The sequence below is a fragment of the Primulina eburnea genome, chromosome 3 (assembly GCF_022965805.1).
Source record: "Primulina eburnea isolate SZY01 chromosome 3, ASM2296580v1, whole genome shotgun sequence".
In the NCBI taxonomy this organism is placed as follows: Eukaryota; Viridiplantae; Streptophyta; class Magnoliopsida; order Lamiales; family Gesneriaceae; genus Primulina; species Primulina eburnea.
Genome location: NC_133103.1, coordinates 39166511 through 39181826, shown reverse-complemented (window position 1 = coordinate 39181826; position 15316 = coordinate 39166511). Strand labels below are relative to the sequence as shown.

At 37.4% G+C, this 15316-nt stretch overlaps 2 protein-coding genes across 2 annotated transcripts; one reads left to right on the top strand and one right to left on the bottom strand.

Annotated features, from left to right (window-relative positions):
- The first annotated feature begins 824 nt into the window (after positions 1–824).
- Positions 825–4637, top strand: LOC140827584 (3-hydroxy-3-methylglutaryl coenzyme A reductase 1-like). The gene is made up of 4 exons (XM_073190310.1): positions 825–1876; positions 2458–2639; positions 3003–3349; positions 4078–4637. The coding sequence occupies exons 1-4, from the start codon at positions 930–932 to the stop codon at positions 4318–4320; spliced, it is 1719 nt and encodes a 572-aa protein (XP_073046411.1). The 5' UTR covers positions 825–929; the 3' UTR covers positions 4321–4637.
- Positions 4638–10982: 6345 nt separating this feature from the next.
- LOC140827349 (uncharacterized) lies at positions 10983–11732 on the bottom strand. The gene has a single exon (XM_073190000.1). The coding sequence runs from the start codon at positions 11730–11732 to the stop codon at positions 10983–10985; it is 750 nt and encodes a 249-aa protein (XP_073046101.1).
- Between the last annotated feature and the right edge of the window lie 3584 nt (positions 11733–15316).

The following is a 15316-nucleotide window of genomic DNA, read 5'->3' as shown; positions in this document are numbered from 1 at the left end:
CTCGAGTTCGAACTTAAAATTTACTACTTAGGTTGAGTCAAATCGAACTTGAGTTCAAGTAATTGAATTTTTTTCGATTTGAGCTCGCGTAACGTGATATTTAAGCTCAACCAGTTCAATTTCACACACAATTGGGATTCGGGGATGGTGACGGTGCTAACAAAGCAGCAAGCACTAGAGCAGCTTCTTTTATTTATTTTTTTTCCTTTTTTAATTCGGTAAATTTTACTCTTATGACAACTAGGTTGATTTTAGACCACACTAGATGCTTCGAATGGTACTTTTCCATTAAGTGAATAGTAGTAATTGCTTTAATTATTGAATTGAAGAAAATAAATCTACTTTAATAAATAATTAAATATTTATATTTTATTCATACTATTCAAATTATATAATAAATCAATAATTTAATATTAGGCTTTGCTAGAGATATGTTTCATACTTTTCTATCATAATTACCAAATTTTCTGAATAAATGTTTATAATTAGGCAAAAATTAGTATGAGACGGTTTCACAGATCGTATTTGTAAGACGGATCTCTTTTTTGGGTCATCCATGAAAAAATATTATTTTTATGCTAAAAGTATTATTTTTTATTACGAATATGGTAGGGTTGATCCGTCGGTCGATCAAGATCTATGAGACGATTTCACATGAGATCCGTTTTTATAATTATTATTTGGGTTTTTCCTATTATATTTTTGAATTTATTTTTCTGGTGAACACCAAATGCTTCGTTGTCACAAAAGACCAATTAAAAACTATTTTTAAAATTTGTTTTTTTTTTTGTTTTTAAAGAGAGAGCACGTTTGAACCTGGCTGTATAGACTACTCTGCTTCACTCTCCCATCTCTCAGCAAACAAACAAAGCCTTCCTCCCGAAACCACCGCTCCGCCGCCCCCGATTTCCCTCTGCACCGCCGAAGCTATGGACATCAGCCGGAGGCCACCCAGATACTCAAACAATAAGCCACTTCTTTCTCCTCCTCCACCCTCTCATTCATCGGCCTCCGGCGACACCGCCGATCACCGTTCCTCCCCTAAAGCGTCGGACGCGCTCCCTCTCCCACTTTACCTGACCAACGGCATTTTCTTCACGTTGTTTTTCTCCGTTTCCTACTTCCTTCTACACCGCTGGCGTGACAAGATCCGTAACTCCGTTCCTCTTCACGTCCTTTCCCTATCCGAGCTTGCGGCAATTACTTGTCTCATCGCGTCTTTCATATACCTCCTGGGGTTCTTCGGAATCGACTTTGTGCAGTCTTTCATTTCGAAACCGGAAGGAGAAGATCAGCCTCAACGGTTCATTCGTGACATTATCCAGGAAGATCGGAGCATTCGCTGCTCTTTGCCTCCGCCGGTTCCTTCCATGCCGAAATTGATGGAACTTCCGCAGGATGACGAGGATCTCGTTAAATGTGTTGTTTCCGGAGAAGTCCCGTCTTACTCGTTGGAGTCAAAGCTTGGGGATTGCTTTAGAGCTGCAAAGATTCGTCGGGAGGCGCTCCAGCGGCTGACTGGGAGATCTATTGAGGGATTACCTCTGGAGGGATTTGATTATGACTCGATTTTGGGGCAATGCTGCGAGATGCCAGTGGGGTATGTGCAGCTCCCCGTCGGGATCGCGGGGCCACTGTTGCTTAATGGGTGCGAATACACGGTGCCGATGGCAACGACAGAAGGGTGTTTGGTAGCTAGCACGAACAGGGGGTGCAAGGCAATCTATGCATCTGGGGGCACTACGTGTGTGCTTCTGCGAGATGGGATGAGCAGAGCTCCTGTGGTGAGGTTTGCCTCCGCCAAGCGGGCGGCCGAGTTGAAATTCTTCTTGGAGGATCCTCTCAATTTTGATACGCTGTCTGTTGTTTTCAATAAGTAAGCACTTCTGTTTTTGCATGTTTGTTTTTTTTGTTTTTTCTAAATTAGTTTATTGATTTTTTTTCTTGAAAGTTGCATGCATGTATATTTGTAGCTTTTTATACAAAAAGTTTAATGGATTATATTCTCGAGTTGTGATTGTTATCATTTGCTTTATGGATTTTTAGGAATCCTTGATGTTGATCGGTGTCTTGATTTTCATATCATGCAGGCGAATGTGGCTTAATATTTTAATTGAAAAAGAAGATTTTAGTGATTAAATCCCTTTCCGTCTTTGTTATAGAAGTTCTTGTCATCAGAGGACACCTTATCGGATCATTTGTGCAATTTCCCTTTATTTTTTAAGCCCTAGAATTCTGTTGATGATACTGTTCTATGTTCCATCAATCGAAATAAAATTGGATTTTTGAAAGATAACTTTTTTTGATAGAAGATTATTTCCAATTTCTTAATTTAGTTGATTACTGTAATCAACGATCTATATAAGCATTTCCATTTATAAGTTTTAAATATAGATTTAATGCCGTAAATAAGATTTTGAGGCACTTATCAATTTTCTCCTGCTTTATCTGGAACAGGTCGAGTAGATTTGCAAGAATCCAAGGTATTCAATGTGCAATTGCAGGGAAAAATCTATATATTAGATTTAGCTGTAGCACAGGTGATGCCATGGGAATGAACATGGTTTCTAAAGGTGTTCAGAATGTTTTAGACTTCCTCCTTAATGATTTTCCTGATATGGAAGTTATTGGCATTTCTGGTGAGTACAATTTATCTCTTATTTTTTAGATTTTGGTACGATTTATCTCGAAATACAGACATCAATCCTTGAGTAACTGTCCCTTTTGCATTGACTTATTAGCCATTTACTTGGCTCAACCGTTGCTAGTGCTTATCATGGTTTGTCAAATATTTGGCCTTCTATTGACGCCATAATGACTTTTCATGGCGTCATTCTTATTGTCGTGTTTCTTCTCATTTTCTTTATTTCGATTACTCTATGCCATATTTATTAGCTTCTGATGCCAAATGTAAAAGTCCTCGTTCCTTCAGAACACAACTATGGAGATTTTTTTCAGTCTTTTCATGTTTTTCCTAACAAAATTAGTCATTACCTACGCAGGGAATTTTTGCTCGGACAAGAAACCTGCTGCCGTCAATTGGATTGAGGGACGTGGAAAGTCAGTAGTTTGTGAGGCTATCATTAGTGAAAACGTGGTTGCAAAGGTATTGAAAACTTCTGTATCGGCCCTTGTCGAACTTAACATGCTCAAGAACCTCACTGGCTCTGCTATTGCTGGTGCTCTTGGTGGTTTCAATGCACATGCTGCAAATATTGTCTCGGCCATTTTTATAGCGACTGGGCAGGATCCAGCACAGAATATAGAAAGTTCTCACTGTATTACTATGATGGAGGCTGTTAACAACGGGAAAGATCTCCATATTTCCGTGACCATGCCATCAATTGAGGTAATGAGCTTTGGTTTTATATCTAGTTAATGAGGCACACATATTCAGACTTGTGCTATAAAATTTCAAATGAATGTTTTTGAGATCTGCTTGAATGCTTGAAATTGCTTTAAAATAATCATAATAGTTAGGCAACGCTTGGCACTTCATGGCATGGAATAATTAATGATGTATATGATATGGGGATGAATAAAAGTGACGTATAACTAAAATATTTTGTAGATATCGAGCCAAACGTTTAAATAGGATGTGCAAATAATTAATGTCTCATCTGCACCAAATGGTACCTTAGATATTGACATCCTGAAGTTATGAAATTTTTTTTCAATAAAAAAAGACATTATTGTAAAACGATTTAATTGTTTAAAAATGACCTTTTTATTAGGATATTATAGTTATTTAAACATGAAATGCCAGGAGACCAATGACAATTAGTTTAAGATACCGCTGATATTTATACTTGATACATGAGATCAAAATGGTTACTAAAGTTCCACTTACTTGTATTTGGATAGCGGCATGGATTTTTCATTAAATGCAGTGGCTTGATTATGTTGGGAACTAAACTTTATACCCTAACGTAAGCTTGCCATTTGCTCGTGCCATTAGTAGAGTTGATATCAAAAGTTACTGTTGGTTGTGAATATGGATCACCCACTCAAATCCCTTTATTTTTTTCGAACTGTATACTTCATCATCTTGTGAACCCATTATCATGTCTTTTCCAGGTTGGCACCGTAGGTGGTGGAACACAATTGGCGTCACAGTCAGCTTGCCTCAACCTTCTTGGCGTAAAGGGTGCAAGCAAAGAGTCACCAGGCTCGAATTCCCAGCTCCTGGCCGCCATCGTTGCCGGTTCGGTCTTGGCAGGAGAGCTCTCTTTAATGTCAGCTATTGCAGCTGGACAGCTTATCAAAAGCCACATGAAATACAACCGATCTAGCAGGGATATCACCAAAATCGGCTCCTAGGAGAGTAGAACTCCTGACTTTTCACTCGAATATAGGCGGCCAGTTGTGCTGGCCACTGTGAGTGCACACTTTGTTGGCACGTAGCTTCCCCCATCAGAATCAAAGGGCAATCTGACTCGTGTCTGAAAGGTACGGACGGAGCTGTCCCTTTTCTGTTAAATTTCTTTTTTTCCCCATTTAGTGAATCCAAAATATGTTATTTGGTGTTCCTTAATAAGTGATTCTTGAAGCGGGATTGCCTTGTTTTTTGTACGTCTTCCGGTTTTAGCTTTGTACAGGTTAAGTTACCTCATGAGATACTTGAAAATTCGAAGTTAGTGATGTGTTGTCTTCGTGGGAGGAAAATATATATATAATTTCTTCTAAATTCACGCCCATTCAGTTGATGTGACTTTAGTCAAATTTGGTTTTCATCGAATTCATCGACAGTGCACAAACCATCTGATATGAATTCCTCATACGAAGAAAAGCAAACACGATTAAAAATGAATCGCGTCCCCAATTCAATAACGAACAAGGTTTGTTGTTATGATGTCCCGATCTTTTGATTCAAGCAATGCGTGATCTTTACCTCTAAACTAAGTGGTTTAGTAATAAACGATCCAAAAAAAACAACCGAAACACAATCGAAGTTTCAATGAACTCGTCTTTGACAATACACATGAGGAACGATCGACAAACATTACAAAGTAAGTTTGATAAGTTTGATTTTGATTACGTAGCAAAAGCCTTGAAAAAGTCGAGAAAACTCAAAACTATTTTATAAAATTAATGATAATATGAATTGTATTAAAAATTCGTCCATATATTGTTACAAAAATCAAAAGATATGTCAATCTAATTACCTAAACAATTAGGACTCTAAAATAGGAAGGGAATATTTTTCTCGCAACAAGGCGCGTTGGGGTGCGAGATTCTACCGCTCGAGCGTGAAGTCTTCTAGACAGGTCGTGCTCGGACAGTAAGATGTTACCGCTCAGGCGCCGAGTGTTCTGGAAATCACTTCTTGGAGAATATGTTTGGCGCTCGGGCGGTAGGATTTTACCGCTCGAGCGAGACGTGTTCTGCCTTCCTCTTCATTTAACACTCGCACAACGATCCTATGGCCTCCAAGTTCATTTCCATGCATCTTCAAGACTTGGAATCTTGGTTACAAGCTCTTCTCGATTGCTTATGAGTTGACGTGATGTTTCCTTGAACCTCCGTCCAATCATTTGGGTCAGATTGGTATCACTATCCTTTGTTGATCATTCTTGGAAATTAATAAATTGATATTTCTATTTCATCGTTGGTCGGGAAACTGGATGAAAGGACTATCTATGACATTGTATTGAATTTTGGATATTTGTCGATGTAATTGAATATTTATCAATACATTTTTTAATGCAATTGAATATTCATTTGTATATATGAATCGGAATGAAATCGAGACCTAAATTACCAAGAATTTCAAGATTTCAATCTTAATGATCAAATAAAGATTGCATTTTGACTACCCTATTCTGTCAAAAAATAATCTGCATATCCCAGCTGATAATTTTTAAACCCTTTTGGTGATTTCTCAAATTTGGGATATTCGTTAAAAATGTGGACAAAAAGGTCGGCTGGATTCTCTCGGCTGAATTAGGGACCATACATAATGGAATATGCTTGGAACACATGAAATTAAAAAATGGTGTCGGATTATTATAAATGCTCTGTCCAAATGTGGTCATTTTGTATCTGTCTCTGAATTAGAGTCCGACATCATGTTGCGCCAATAGCGTGTTATATATCTGTCTCTTTGAGTGGAAAGTTCTCATCTGAAAATCTATAATGGCAAATTTATTGTTTGTATGTTTTCTAAGGTGAAAAGAAATTGAGTTTATGCTAATTCAATTTAACCTAATGTATCAGTAGTATTACTTAAAGAGTAAGGCTCTTGTGAAACGATCTCACGAATCTTTAAATGTGAGATACGTCAACCATATCGACATTCAGAATAAAAAATAGTATCTTTTCATGGATGACCAAATAAGAGATTCGTCTCACAAAATACGATCCGTGAGATCGTCTCACACAAGTTTTTGTCATAATTAAATATGAGCCGCAATAGTTAACTATTTTGTAAAACCTTTTTGGGTCAATGATAACTAACTTTTGTAAAACTTATCTTAATTTTATAATTGTGTTCCCCATATTTGGCCTTGATATGTAGAATTTTACTTGACTGTTTTAAAAAATAAAAATAAAAAAGCATTGTTTGTTTGTGTCGGTTTCTTTCTTAAGTTCTTATCATGTTTTTTTCCACTTCATAATTCATATTGAGTGAGTCTCATGTGAGACGGGCCAACTCTACCGATATTCATAATAAAAAGTAATAATCTTAACATAAAAAGTAATATTTTTTAATGGATGACCCAATTAATAGATTCGTCTCACAAATACGACCCGTGAGACCGTCTCACACAAGTTTTTTCCGTTCATATTTTAGGGGATGCATTGGTTCTGGACTTTTAATAACTTTTATGGAGTTTAAAAGTTTAGAAATATTCAATCTAGACTTTTATATACATTATAAAAGTTTAAGGGTATTTAATGTAAATTTTTATAGAATTTTAAAAAGTCATGTGATATTAAAACTTTACTTTTAAAAACTCTATAAAAGTCTATATGTATTTAAAATGTCAATAGACTTTTTAATGACTCTATGAAGCTCTATCAAGTACAAAAATTAAAGCCTAAGGTAGATCAATAAAATGTCAAAAAATGTCTATGATTCAATCTAAATATTTGGATGTACATTTAATTAGAAAATATAACAAACTCACATATTCAATACAAACGCCAAAATTTTCATTTTTTTTCTCATTCATTTATTTTTTTCTTTTTATTTGTTTTTTTAAATTTTTTTTATTGACTATAAATTGAAAATAATAATTATTTTTAATAAATAAATTTAAAATTTTTATTAATTATTATACAACATTTAATGTTTTTTTTTATTTATAATTTTATTTAATTTATATACATATATAAGAATAACTATAATAAATTAAATATGTTAAAATTTTATAAAGTTATACTAATTAGAAATATTTTAACATACTTATTATTTATTTTTATGTACAAATAATTGTCTTGTTTATTTTTTTGGGTCATATTTTCAAAAACAAAATTTATATATATTTTGTACAAAAAATTATTTAAAATGAAAATTATTTTAATTTTATTATTTATTAATATTGAAAATTATTGTTACGCAATTTTTAAAAATATTAATTATTTAAATAAACTTATTGAATTGAATAGTTGAAGTTCAATTGCAATAAATGTAATACTGACTTACTTATTGTTTTTCGTAAAATCAATATATAAAAAATATTATATTGAGAGAGATGAATATTAGAAATAAATAAAAGTTGCAATACCTTCAGAGAGATTAGAAGGGGGAGATAAGGTTTTTCCCGCGTAGGATTGATTACTCTCAAGTCAAGGAATATGAAAATATAGAGAGTAATGTGTGTGCTCCATATGAGTAAATGAATAATACATCAAACCTGAAATTTATAATGAAAAAATCCTCATGTGATGAGTTCTATGTTGACTAGAACTCTTATTGTTGTAGGACTCCAGATCAATTAGATTTCTTTCGCTATAGAACTCTGGATTTCCAGAATCTAAGCTACGATTAGATCAAATTTCTATGATTCTTGTTGGTAATTAAAATAAGAAAGAAGAAAAAATACTAAATAAGCTGATGTTTATTGAAGGGAAATCAGAACACACATTTACATTGAAATACATTACAATTTAAATAACAAATCACTAACAGACTAATCCTAAAAAAGGCCATGAAAAAATGAACAACACACCATAACCAACTCCTAAGAATGAGGAACAATCTTGACTCAATCAAACTTAGACTTGTTTAGCAGTCCTAAGCATTTATTCCAACACTGCTCCTTGCTTTAGGAGCTGCGAATACCAAGTTTCTGCCTTAGAAACTCAAACTTGTTTACTGGAAGTGGCTTTGTAAGCAAATCTGCCAACCGATCTTCAGATTTGCAATAAACCAAAGTCACAAATTCTTCTTTCTTCTCCTAGAAAAAATAACTTGATGTTGAAGTTTTTAGTTTTCCCATGAAACACAGGGTTATGGGAAATGGCAATGGCAGCTTGGTTGTCAACAAAAATCTCAGTGCTTTCTTTCTGCTCCAGATTGAGATCTATTAAAATCTTCCTCAGCCACAAAGCTTGATTGACAGCAGCTGTTGCAGCAACAAATTCTGCTTCAGCAGTGGATTGAGCTACGGTTTTTTTGCTTCTTCGAACTCCATGAGAAAATATTAGATCCAAGAGTAAAACAGTAGCCTGAGGTACTCCTCATATCATCAATGGAACCTCCCTAGTCACTATAAGAGAAGCCAACCAGATTGAACTCCTTACTTCTTGCGAATTTAACACCGAAATCACTTGTACCTTTGACATACCGAATCACTCTTTTGGCAGCCCTAAAATGAAATTCACTTGCACAGTGCATAAACCTAGATAAGATACTTACAGCATATAAAATATCAGGACGTGTTGCTGTAAAATACATCAAGCAACCAATCAAACTTCTGAAATATCCTTCATCAACTTTATCAGCTCCATCTTCCTTACACAGCTTCTCCTTTTGATTTATAGGAGTGCTTGCTTCCTTGCATTCTTCAAGCTTGAACTTCTTCAAAATCTCCTTGGCATACTTCTTCTGACAGATGAAGACTTCATGCTCAACCTGCTTAATTTCCATTCCAAGGAAGAAGGTCATCAACCAAAGATCTGTCATCTCAAAAACTTTCATCATTTCTTGTTTGAAGTCCTCAACCAGTTGTGCATTATTTTCTTGTTTCCCTTTTCTTTTTTCTCAAAGCCTTCAGGCTGCTCAACATAAATTTCTTCCTGTAAAATGCCATTTAAAAATGCTGATTTTAAATCAAGCTGATACACTCTCCAATTCATTTGAGCAGCTATAGCAAGCAAAACCCTTATTGTGTCCAAACGAGCAACTGGTGCGAAGGTGTCTGAGTAATCCACACCAAAAACTTGAGCATAGCCTTTCACCACAAGTCTTGCTTTATGCTTGTTGATTGTACCATCTGCATTAAGCTTGGTTCTGTACACCCACTTAACTCCAATCACCTTCCTATTTTGGGGTCGATCAACCAACTCCCATGTTTTGTTTTTCTCAATCATGGACAACTCCTTCATTGCAGCCATCCAATTCTTGTCTTTCATTGCTGATTCAAAAGATGCAGGTTCACACACGGCTATATTGCACCTTGCATAAATGTCAGTGAGTAATCTAGTACCTCTTACAGGAGCATCATCCATCATCTCATTCTGCCAATTTTCATCGGTGCTTGAAACATGAAGCTTAAGCTGTAGATCTGCTACAGTTTGGCCATTTTTCTTTGCCTCATCCCAGTTCCACTCTTCATCTTCCACGAAATGAACATCTCTGCTTATAAAAATTTTCTCAGTTTGTGGTTGGAAAATTTTATAAGCTTACGCAACCGTGCTATAGCCGATAAAGATGCCTGGAAGTGCTCTTTTGTCTAACTTGTCTCTCTTGACTTGTGGAACATGAGTGAAGCACAAACAACCAAATAATTTAAGAAAACTTAGAGATGGTTTATGATCATACCAAGCCTCATAAGGTGTCTGATCCTTGACTGCTTTTGTTGGCAGTCTATTCTGCAAGAACACGGCAGTATGAGCTGCCTCTGCCCAAAATTGTTTGGGTAGATTTTTTTCATGCAACATACATCTAGTCATTTCTAAGATGTATTTGTTTCTCCTTTCACTAACTCCATTTTGTTGCGGAGTATATGGAGCTGTTAACTGATGCTCAATGCCAGCTTCTTCACAAAATGCATTGAAATTTTCTGAGGTATACTCCTTGCCATTATCAGTCCTCAATATTTGAATTTGGTTGCCACTTTGATTTTGCACAATCTTCTTGAACTTTGAGAATACTCCAGCCACTTCTGATTTGAATTTTAAGAAAAAATCCAACACATTCTAGTGAAATCATCAATATAAGAAACATAATATCAACTACCTGCTAATGAGGGAGTTCTCTGAGGTCCACAAACATCTGTGTGGACTAATTGCAGCTTATAGGTGGCTCTCCAAGATGATTTGGGAAACGACTTTCTGCTTTGCTTTACAAATTGACAAGCCTTACAGGTTGATATGTGATCATCAATTTCTGGAAGATCAATTGCCATCTTTTTGGTCTTCATTTGCAGTAGCCCTTGGTGGTGATAGTGCTCCATCCTCTTGTGCCACACCATTGAGAGGCTTTATTTGGTTAGAAAAGCTAATTGCTCCTCCTGCATTGGATTGAGTGAAAAACGCCATCTTAACTTCAAACATCTTTTGGCCAGTAGCATCCTCTATCACACAAGCCTTTTCCATGAACATCACTTTGAATCTTTTCTCTATTAATTGACCAACACTGAGCAAGTTTTGATCAATATCTGGTACATAGAGAACATCGGTGATCAACTTGGTTCTTGAACAGTTTTTAATGGCTACGGTGCCCTTTCCTTTGACTGTAATATATTCACCGTTCCCAATTCTGACTTTCTTGGACTCGGTGCTCTTCAATTCTTTGAACAACTCCTTGTCATGTGTCATATGATTAGTGCAGCCACTATCAATGACCTGTTTTCACTTGTTTCATGACTTGTGAAACAGGTTGCAACGAAAAGCTGGTCTTCTTCTTCTTGATCTGCCACTTGTGCTTCATCTCCTTGCTGCTGATTTTTATTTTTGCAAATGACAGCTTCATGTCCCATTTGATTGCACTTGGTGAACTTTGCATCTGGTCTTCTCCAGCACTTGAAAGGAGGGTGACCTTTCTTGCCACAATGTTGACATGGAGGGTAATCTTTCTTTGCCACTGATCTTTTATTTCCAATTATGCCTCTGTTCCCAGGTGCAGAGCTTTGTCCGCTTATAGGCCTCCTATTCTTTTCATCATCTTGATGCTTGACTAATAGAGCTCCTTCGACGGCTCCTTCTTGCCTCATTACACGCCTCTGCTCTTGTGCTTGCAAAGCACTTAGGAGTTCTACCAGAGCAATCTTTGACAGATCCTTCGTGTTTTCTAAGGTAGTGATGGTAGCCTCAAATCTTTTAGGCACTATTACAAGGATTTTCTCCACAATCCTTGAATCTTCCAGAGAAAAACCCAATAACTTGACACGATTTGCTATGTTGAGCAGTTTGTCAGAATACTCCTTTATGGTTTCTGTCTCCTTCATCTTTTGCAGCTCAAAGTCACGAACTAGGTTCAGTACCTGCATCCCTCGAATTCTTTCATCCCCTTTATACTCAGTTTTGAGATAATCCCATATCTCCTTTGCCGTTTTTAATGACATGATACAAGTGAAGATCATGGAGGAAACTGTAGCAAACAAGCAGGCCTTTGCTTGGACTTCTTTGTCTTCTTCTCCTTCTGTGCTTTAATTTGTGCCACAGTGGGATTGTCTGAGAGAAGAGAAATGTCATAGTCTTCTTCCACTGCTTCCCAGAGATCCAAAGCTTCGAGGTATGTCTCCATGCGCACTGCCCAGGTCTGGTAGTTATCTCCATCCAACACAGGTGGAGCTACTGAAGAAAAGCTAGCTTTGGTCTCCATAATTGCTCAAATCACACACAGGTCCCTTAAGAAGAGTGCTTTGATAACAGATTGTTGGTAATTAAAATAAGAACGAAGAGAAAATACTAAAATAAGCTGTTGTTTATTGAAGGGAAATCAGAACACACATTTACGTTGAAATGCATTACAATTTAAATAACAAATCACTAACAGACTAATCCTAAAAAAGGCCATGAAAAAATGAACAGCACACCACAACCAACTCCTAAGAATGAGGAACATCTTGACTCAATCAAACTTAGACTTGTTTAGCAGTCCTAAGCATTTATTCCAACAATTCTTATCTTTCAGGATAAAAGATAGATCGATGTATATTGTTGGGAGCCCATTTTTGGTATGATCTCTTCTGTCGTGTGTTGAGTCATTCCATACGTTAAACATGAGGTCACCTCGTGGGTCGGCTATGACTTTTTGGATCACCATAATGGCAGCGAGTGTAAGGAGTTCGGCTGGGACGACCTTGGCTCGTGAGGTCGGCTATGACTTGCTTAATCGCCCTAATAATGAATGCTGGGATATCGATCGGGGCCTCGGCTCGTGAGGTCGGTCCAAACCTGTTAAATCAATGTAAATGTAAATTTGGGCGGTCTGTTAAGATGAGATCCTGAATGATCTCATGAGGAAACCTGGTGACAGGGCCGAGCCTGGGGTAAGGCATCAGATAACCTCTCGGTGAGATGAGTTGGGGATGATCTACAGAAGGATGGGCTCACGAGCTCCCAGGGGATGAGCTCCCGGGTGAACGAGCACTTGGATGGATGAGCTTCTGAAGGGAACTCGGGAAATTTGGCCTGAGCTACAGATGTCCTTGTCTAAATTGTATAGAGTGAGCTGATCTCATTCCGTGGGGAGTCACAAGTCCCCTCACCATGTTGAGCTGACGCCGAAGACGTGAAGTCCATGTGATGAACTCTTGGACAATTTAGATGAGTTGAGGTGAGCGGTGAGATTTCTGATCTGAGTTTGAAGCGTCACTAATAAATACTCCCCCAATGGTCATTTTTCTGAATTTCTAGATGATCTCCTCTGTCCCATCGGCTAAGAATCAACGGCCAGATCTTGTTCAGGTCCCTCTATAAATACTTGCCTTGGACCCCTCATTCATTATTTAAATTTCGATTATTTTTCACGTGAGCTCCGACCTTAGAATTCTGATTCCTTTCTAGCTCCTAACTTCGGACTTTTCTGTCTTTACTTATGTATGTCTTTAATTTGCGGCATATCCCAATAGATCATCCCATTTGACCTCCGATGAGTTATTTCGCGAGGTGGATCATTATGATTCTGACGCTGATGTTCTTGGTGGGTCGAGCGGGCACCCTGAGACTAAAGAGCTCAGTTCCCGCCCCTCTCCTGGTAATGATAGCCAAGTCCAGTACCAACTCGAATTTTATCAAGTCGAAGAGCCAGTTAGAACAAGTGAGCCCTGGTACGAGCTCTGTCTTTCATGGTTGGATGCCTCAGACAAGGACCAGCTCCGAGCTCTCTCTCACGCCCCATCTGATTATAAATTTTCTTTTCCTCACTCCGAGGAGAGAGCTCACACTCCTCCTTCGGGATATTACACATTCAACCAAGATCTACTAGAAGGAAGACTTATATTTCCCCTCCTCCTCTTCTTTCAGTAACTCACACAATTCTATCAGATCTATCTCGGCCAATTCATCCCAACGCTTTCCGGACCCAATGCAAGTGTTTAGGTATTTTTAAGGACCATGGGTTTGAGTTTGATTGTTTTTCCTTCTCCAATTTATCTTTCCAAGGTGGCCCGCATCGAATGTTGGGCCACTCGATGAGAACCCCTTTTATTTCTCAGCTCGGCCTAAATGCCAGTTTTTTGAGAGTGCTCTGAGCTCTAAAAAATATTGGAAAAACCATTTCTTCTTCGTCAAGCCTTCTGACCCTTGGGACCTCTGTTTCCAGTGGCAAGTTGCTCTCGCTGAGCTCCCCTCTCCTCCTATAGGCTTCTGCAAGAGCCTTTCTTTTACTTGTCCATTTGAGGCCATTAGGGGTCGGCACTACCATACTCCAACCCTCCTGGCAAGGGACCTCTTGTGCTATTATGGGCTCTGCTTTTCCAAAGTTTCTCCTCAGGGAAATGAGGGTGTGAAGCTCGGTTTAGCCCCATATTTTCACTTATTTTTTTAAAGTGCTGAGTGAGCTTTTCTTCTCATTACAACTAGCAGAGTCATGAATTCCATAATCAAGAAGGCCGAGGCTAGGAGGAAACAAAAGGCCAACTCCGTTGGTCATGAAAAAAGAAAGTCCCAAGCTGGGACATAAGAGGTCAGAAGGGAGGAGGTCGATGTCGTGACCATCGCCGAGGAGCCTGAAGTCCCCTGAGACACTCAATTTTGGAAACGCTGAGCTTATGAGACCCTTCGCTCCCAAGGTAAGTCCTTCAACAATAGGGTTCCGACAAAATGTTTCACCAATAACATGCGCATGTCCCTCTATATCCGTCTCTTTGAGTGGAAAGTTCTCATCCAAAAATCCATAATTGCAAATTTATTGTTGGGATATTTTCAATGTGAAAAGAAATTGAGTTTATGCTAAATCAGTTTAAGCTAATGTATCAGTACTATTAATTAAATAGGAGGCTCAATAGTTAACTATTTTGTAAAAACTTTTTCGGGTCAATGGTAGCCAACTTTTGTAAAACCTATCTTAATTTATAATTGTGTTCCACATGTTTAGCTTTGATATGTAGATTTTACTTTACTGTTTTAAAAATAAAAATAAAAAATCATTGTTTGTTTTGGTTGGTTTCTTTCTTCAGTTCTTATCATGTTTATTTTTTTCATTTTATAATTTATATTTTACTTATTGAATCACATAGTATGTGTTCTGTGCAATAATTGTCTCTGCTTGGTAGAGCGATCGAACCGTGGTGTTTGATCTGCTGTGCGGTTTAAAAGATTTGAGTTGAACTATTACTACCAGCTATAGTTTTTGATAAAACGGCAAGAGTTCGGTCCTACATTTGGTATCAGAGCCAAAGTCACGGGTTCGATTCTCATTGATTGCAAGGAGTGCAATTATTGGGAGGGATATTGTTGGGTGCAATAATTGTCTCTGCTTGGTAGAAAGATCAAATCGTGGTGCTTGAGCTACTGTGCGGTTTAAAAGATTTGAGTTGCACCATTACCACCACCTATAGCTTTTGGTAAAGCGGCAAGCACTCGGTCCAACAGTATGAATAAATTTTCATATTTCATAATTATATATGATGTTGATAAAAATTGTGATACCTTCTGAGAGACTAGAAGTGGGAGATAAAGTTGTTTCCGCATAGTTCCTCCG

Excerpts from the sequence above, each read along its gene's own strand:
- LOC140827584 (XM_073190310.1), top strand. The coding sequence starts at position 930 with ATGGACATCAGCCGGAGGCCACCCAGATACTCAAACAATAAGCCACTT. Across the intron at positions 2,640-3,002 it reads GGAAGTTATTGGCATTTCTG|GGAATTTTTGCTCGGACAAG; the intron begins GTGAGTACAATT and ends TTACCTACGCAG. Across the intron at positions 3,350-4,077 it reads TGACCATGCCATCAATTGAG|GTTGGCACCGTAGGTGGTGG; the intron begins GTAATGAGCTTT and ends TGTCTTTTCCAG.
- LOC140827349 (XM_073190000.1), bottom strand. The coding sequence starts at position 11,732 with ATGTCATTAAAAACGGCAAAGGAGATATGGGATTATCTCAAAACTGAG.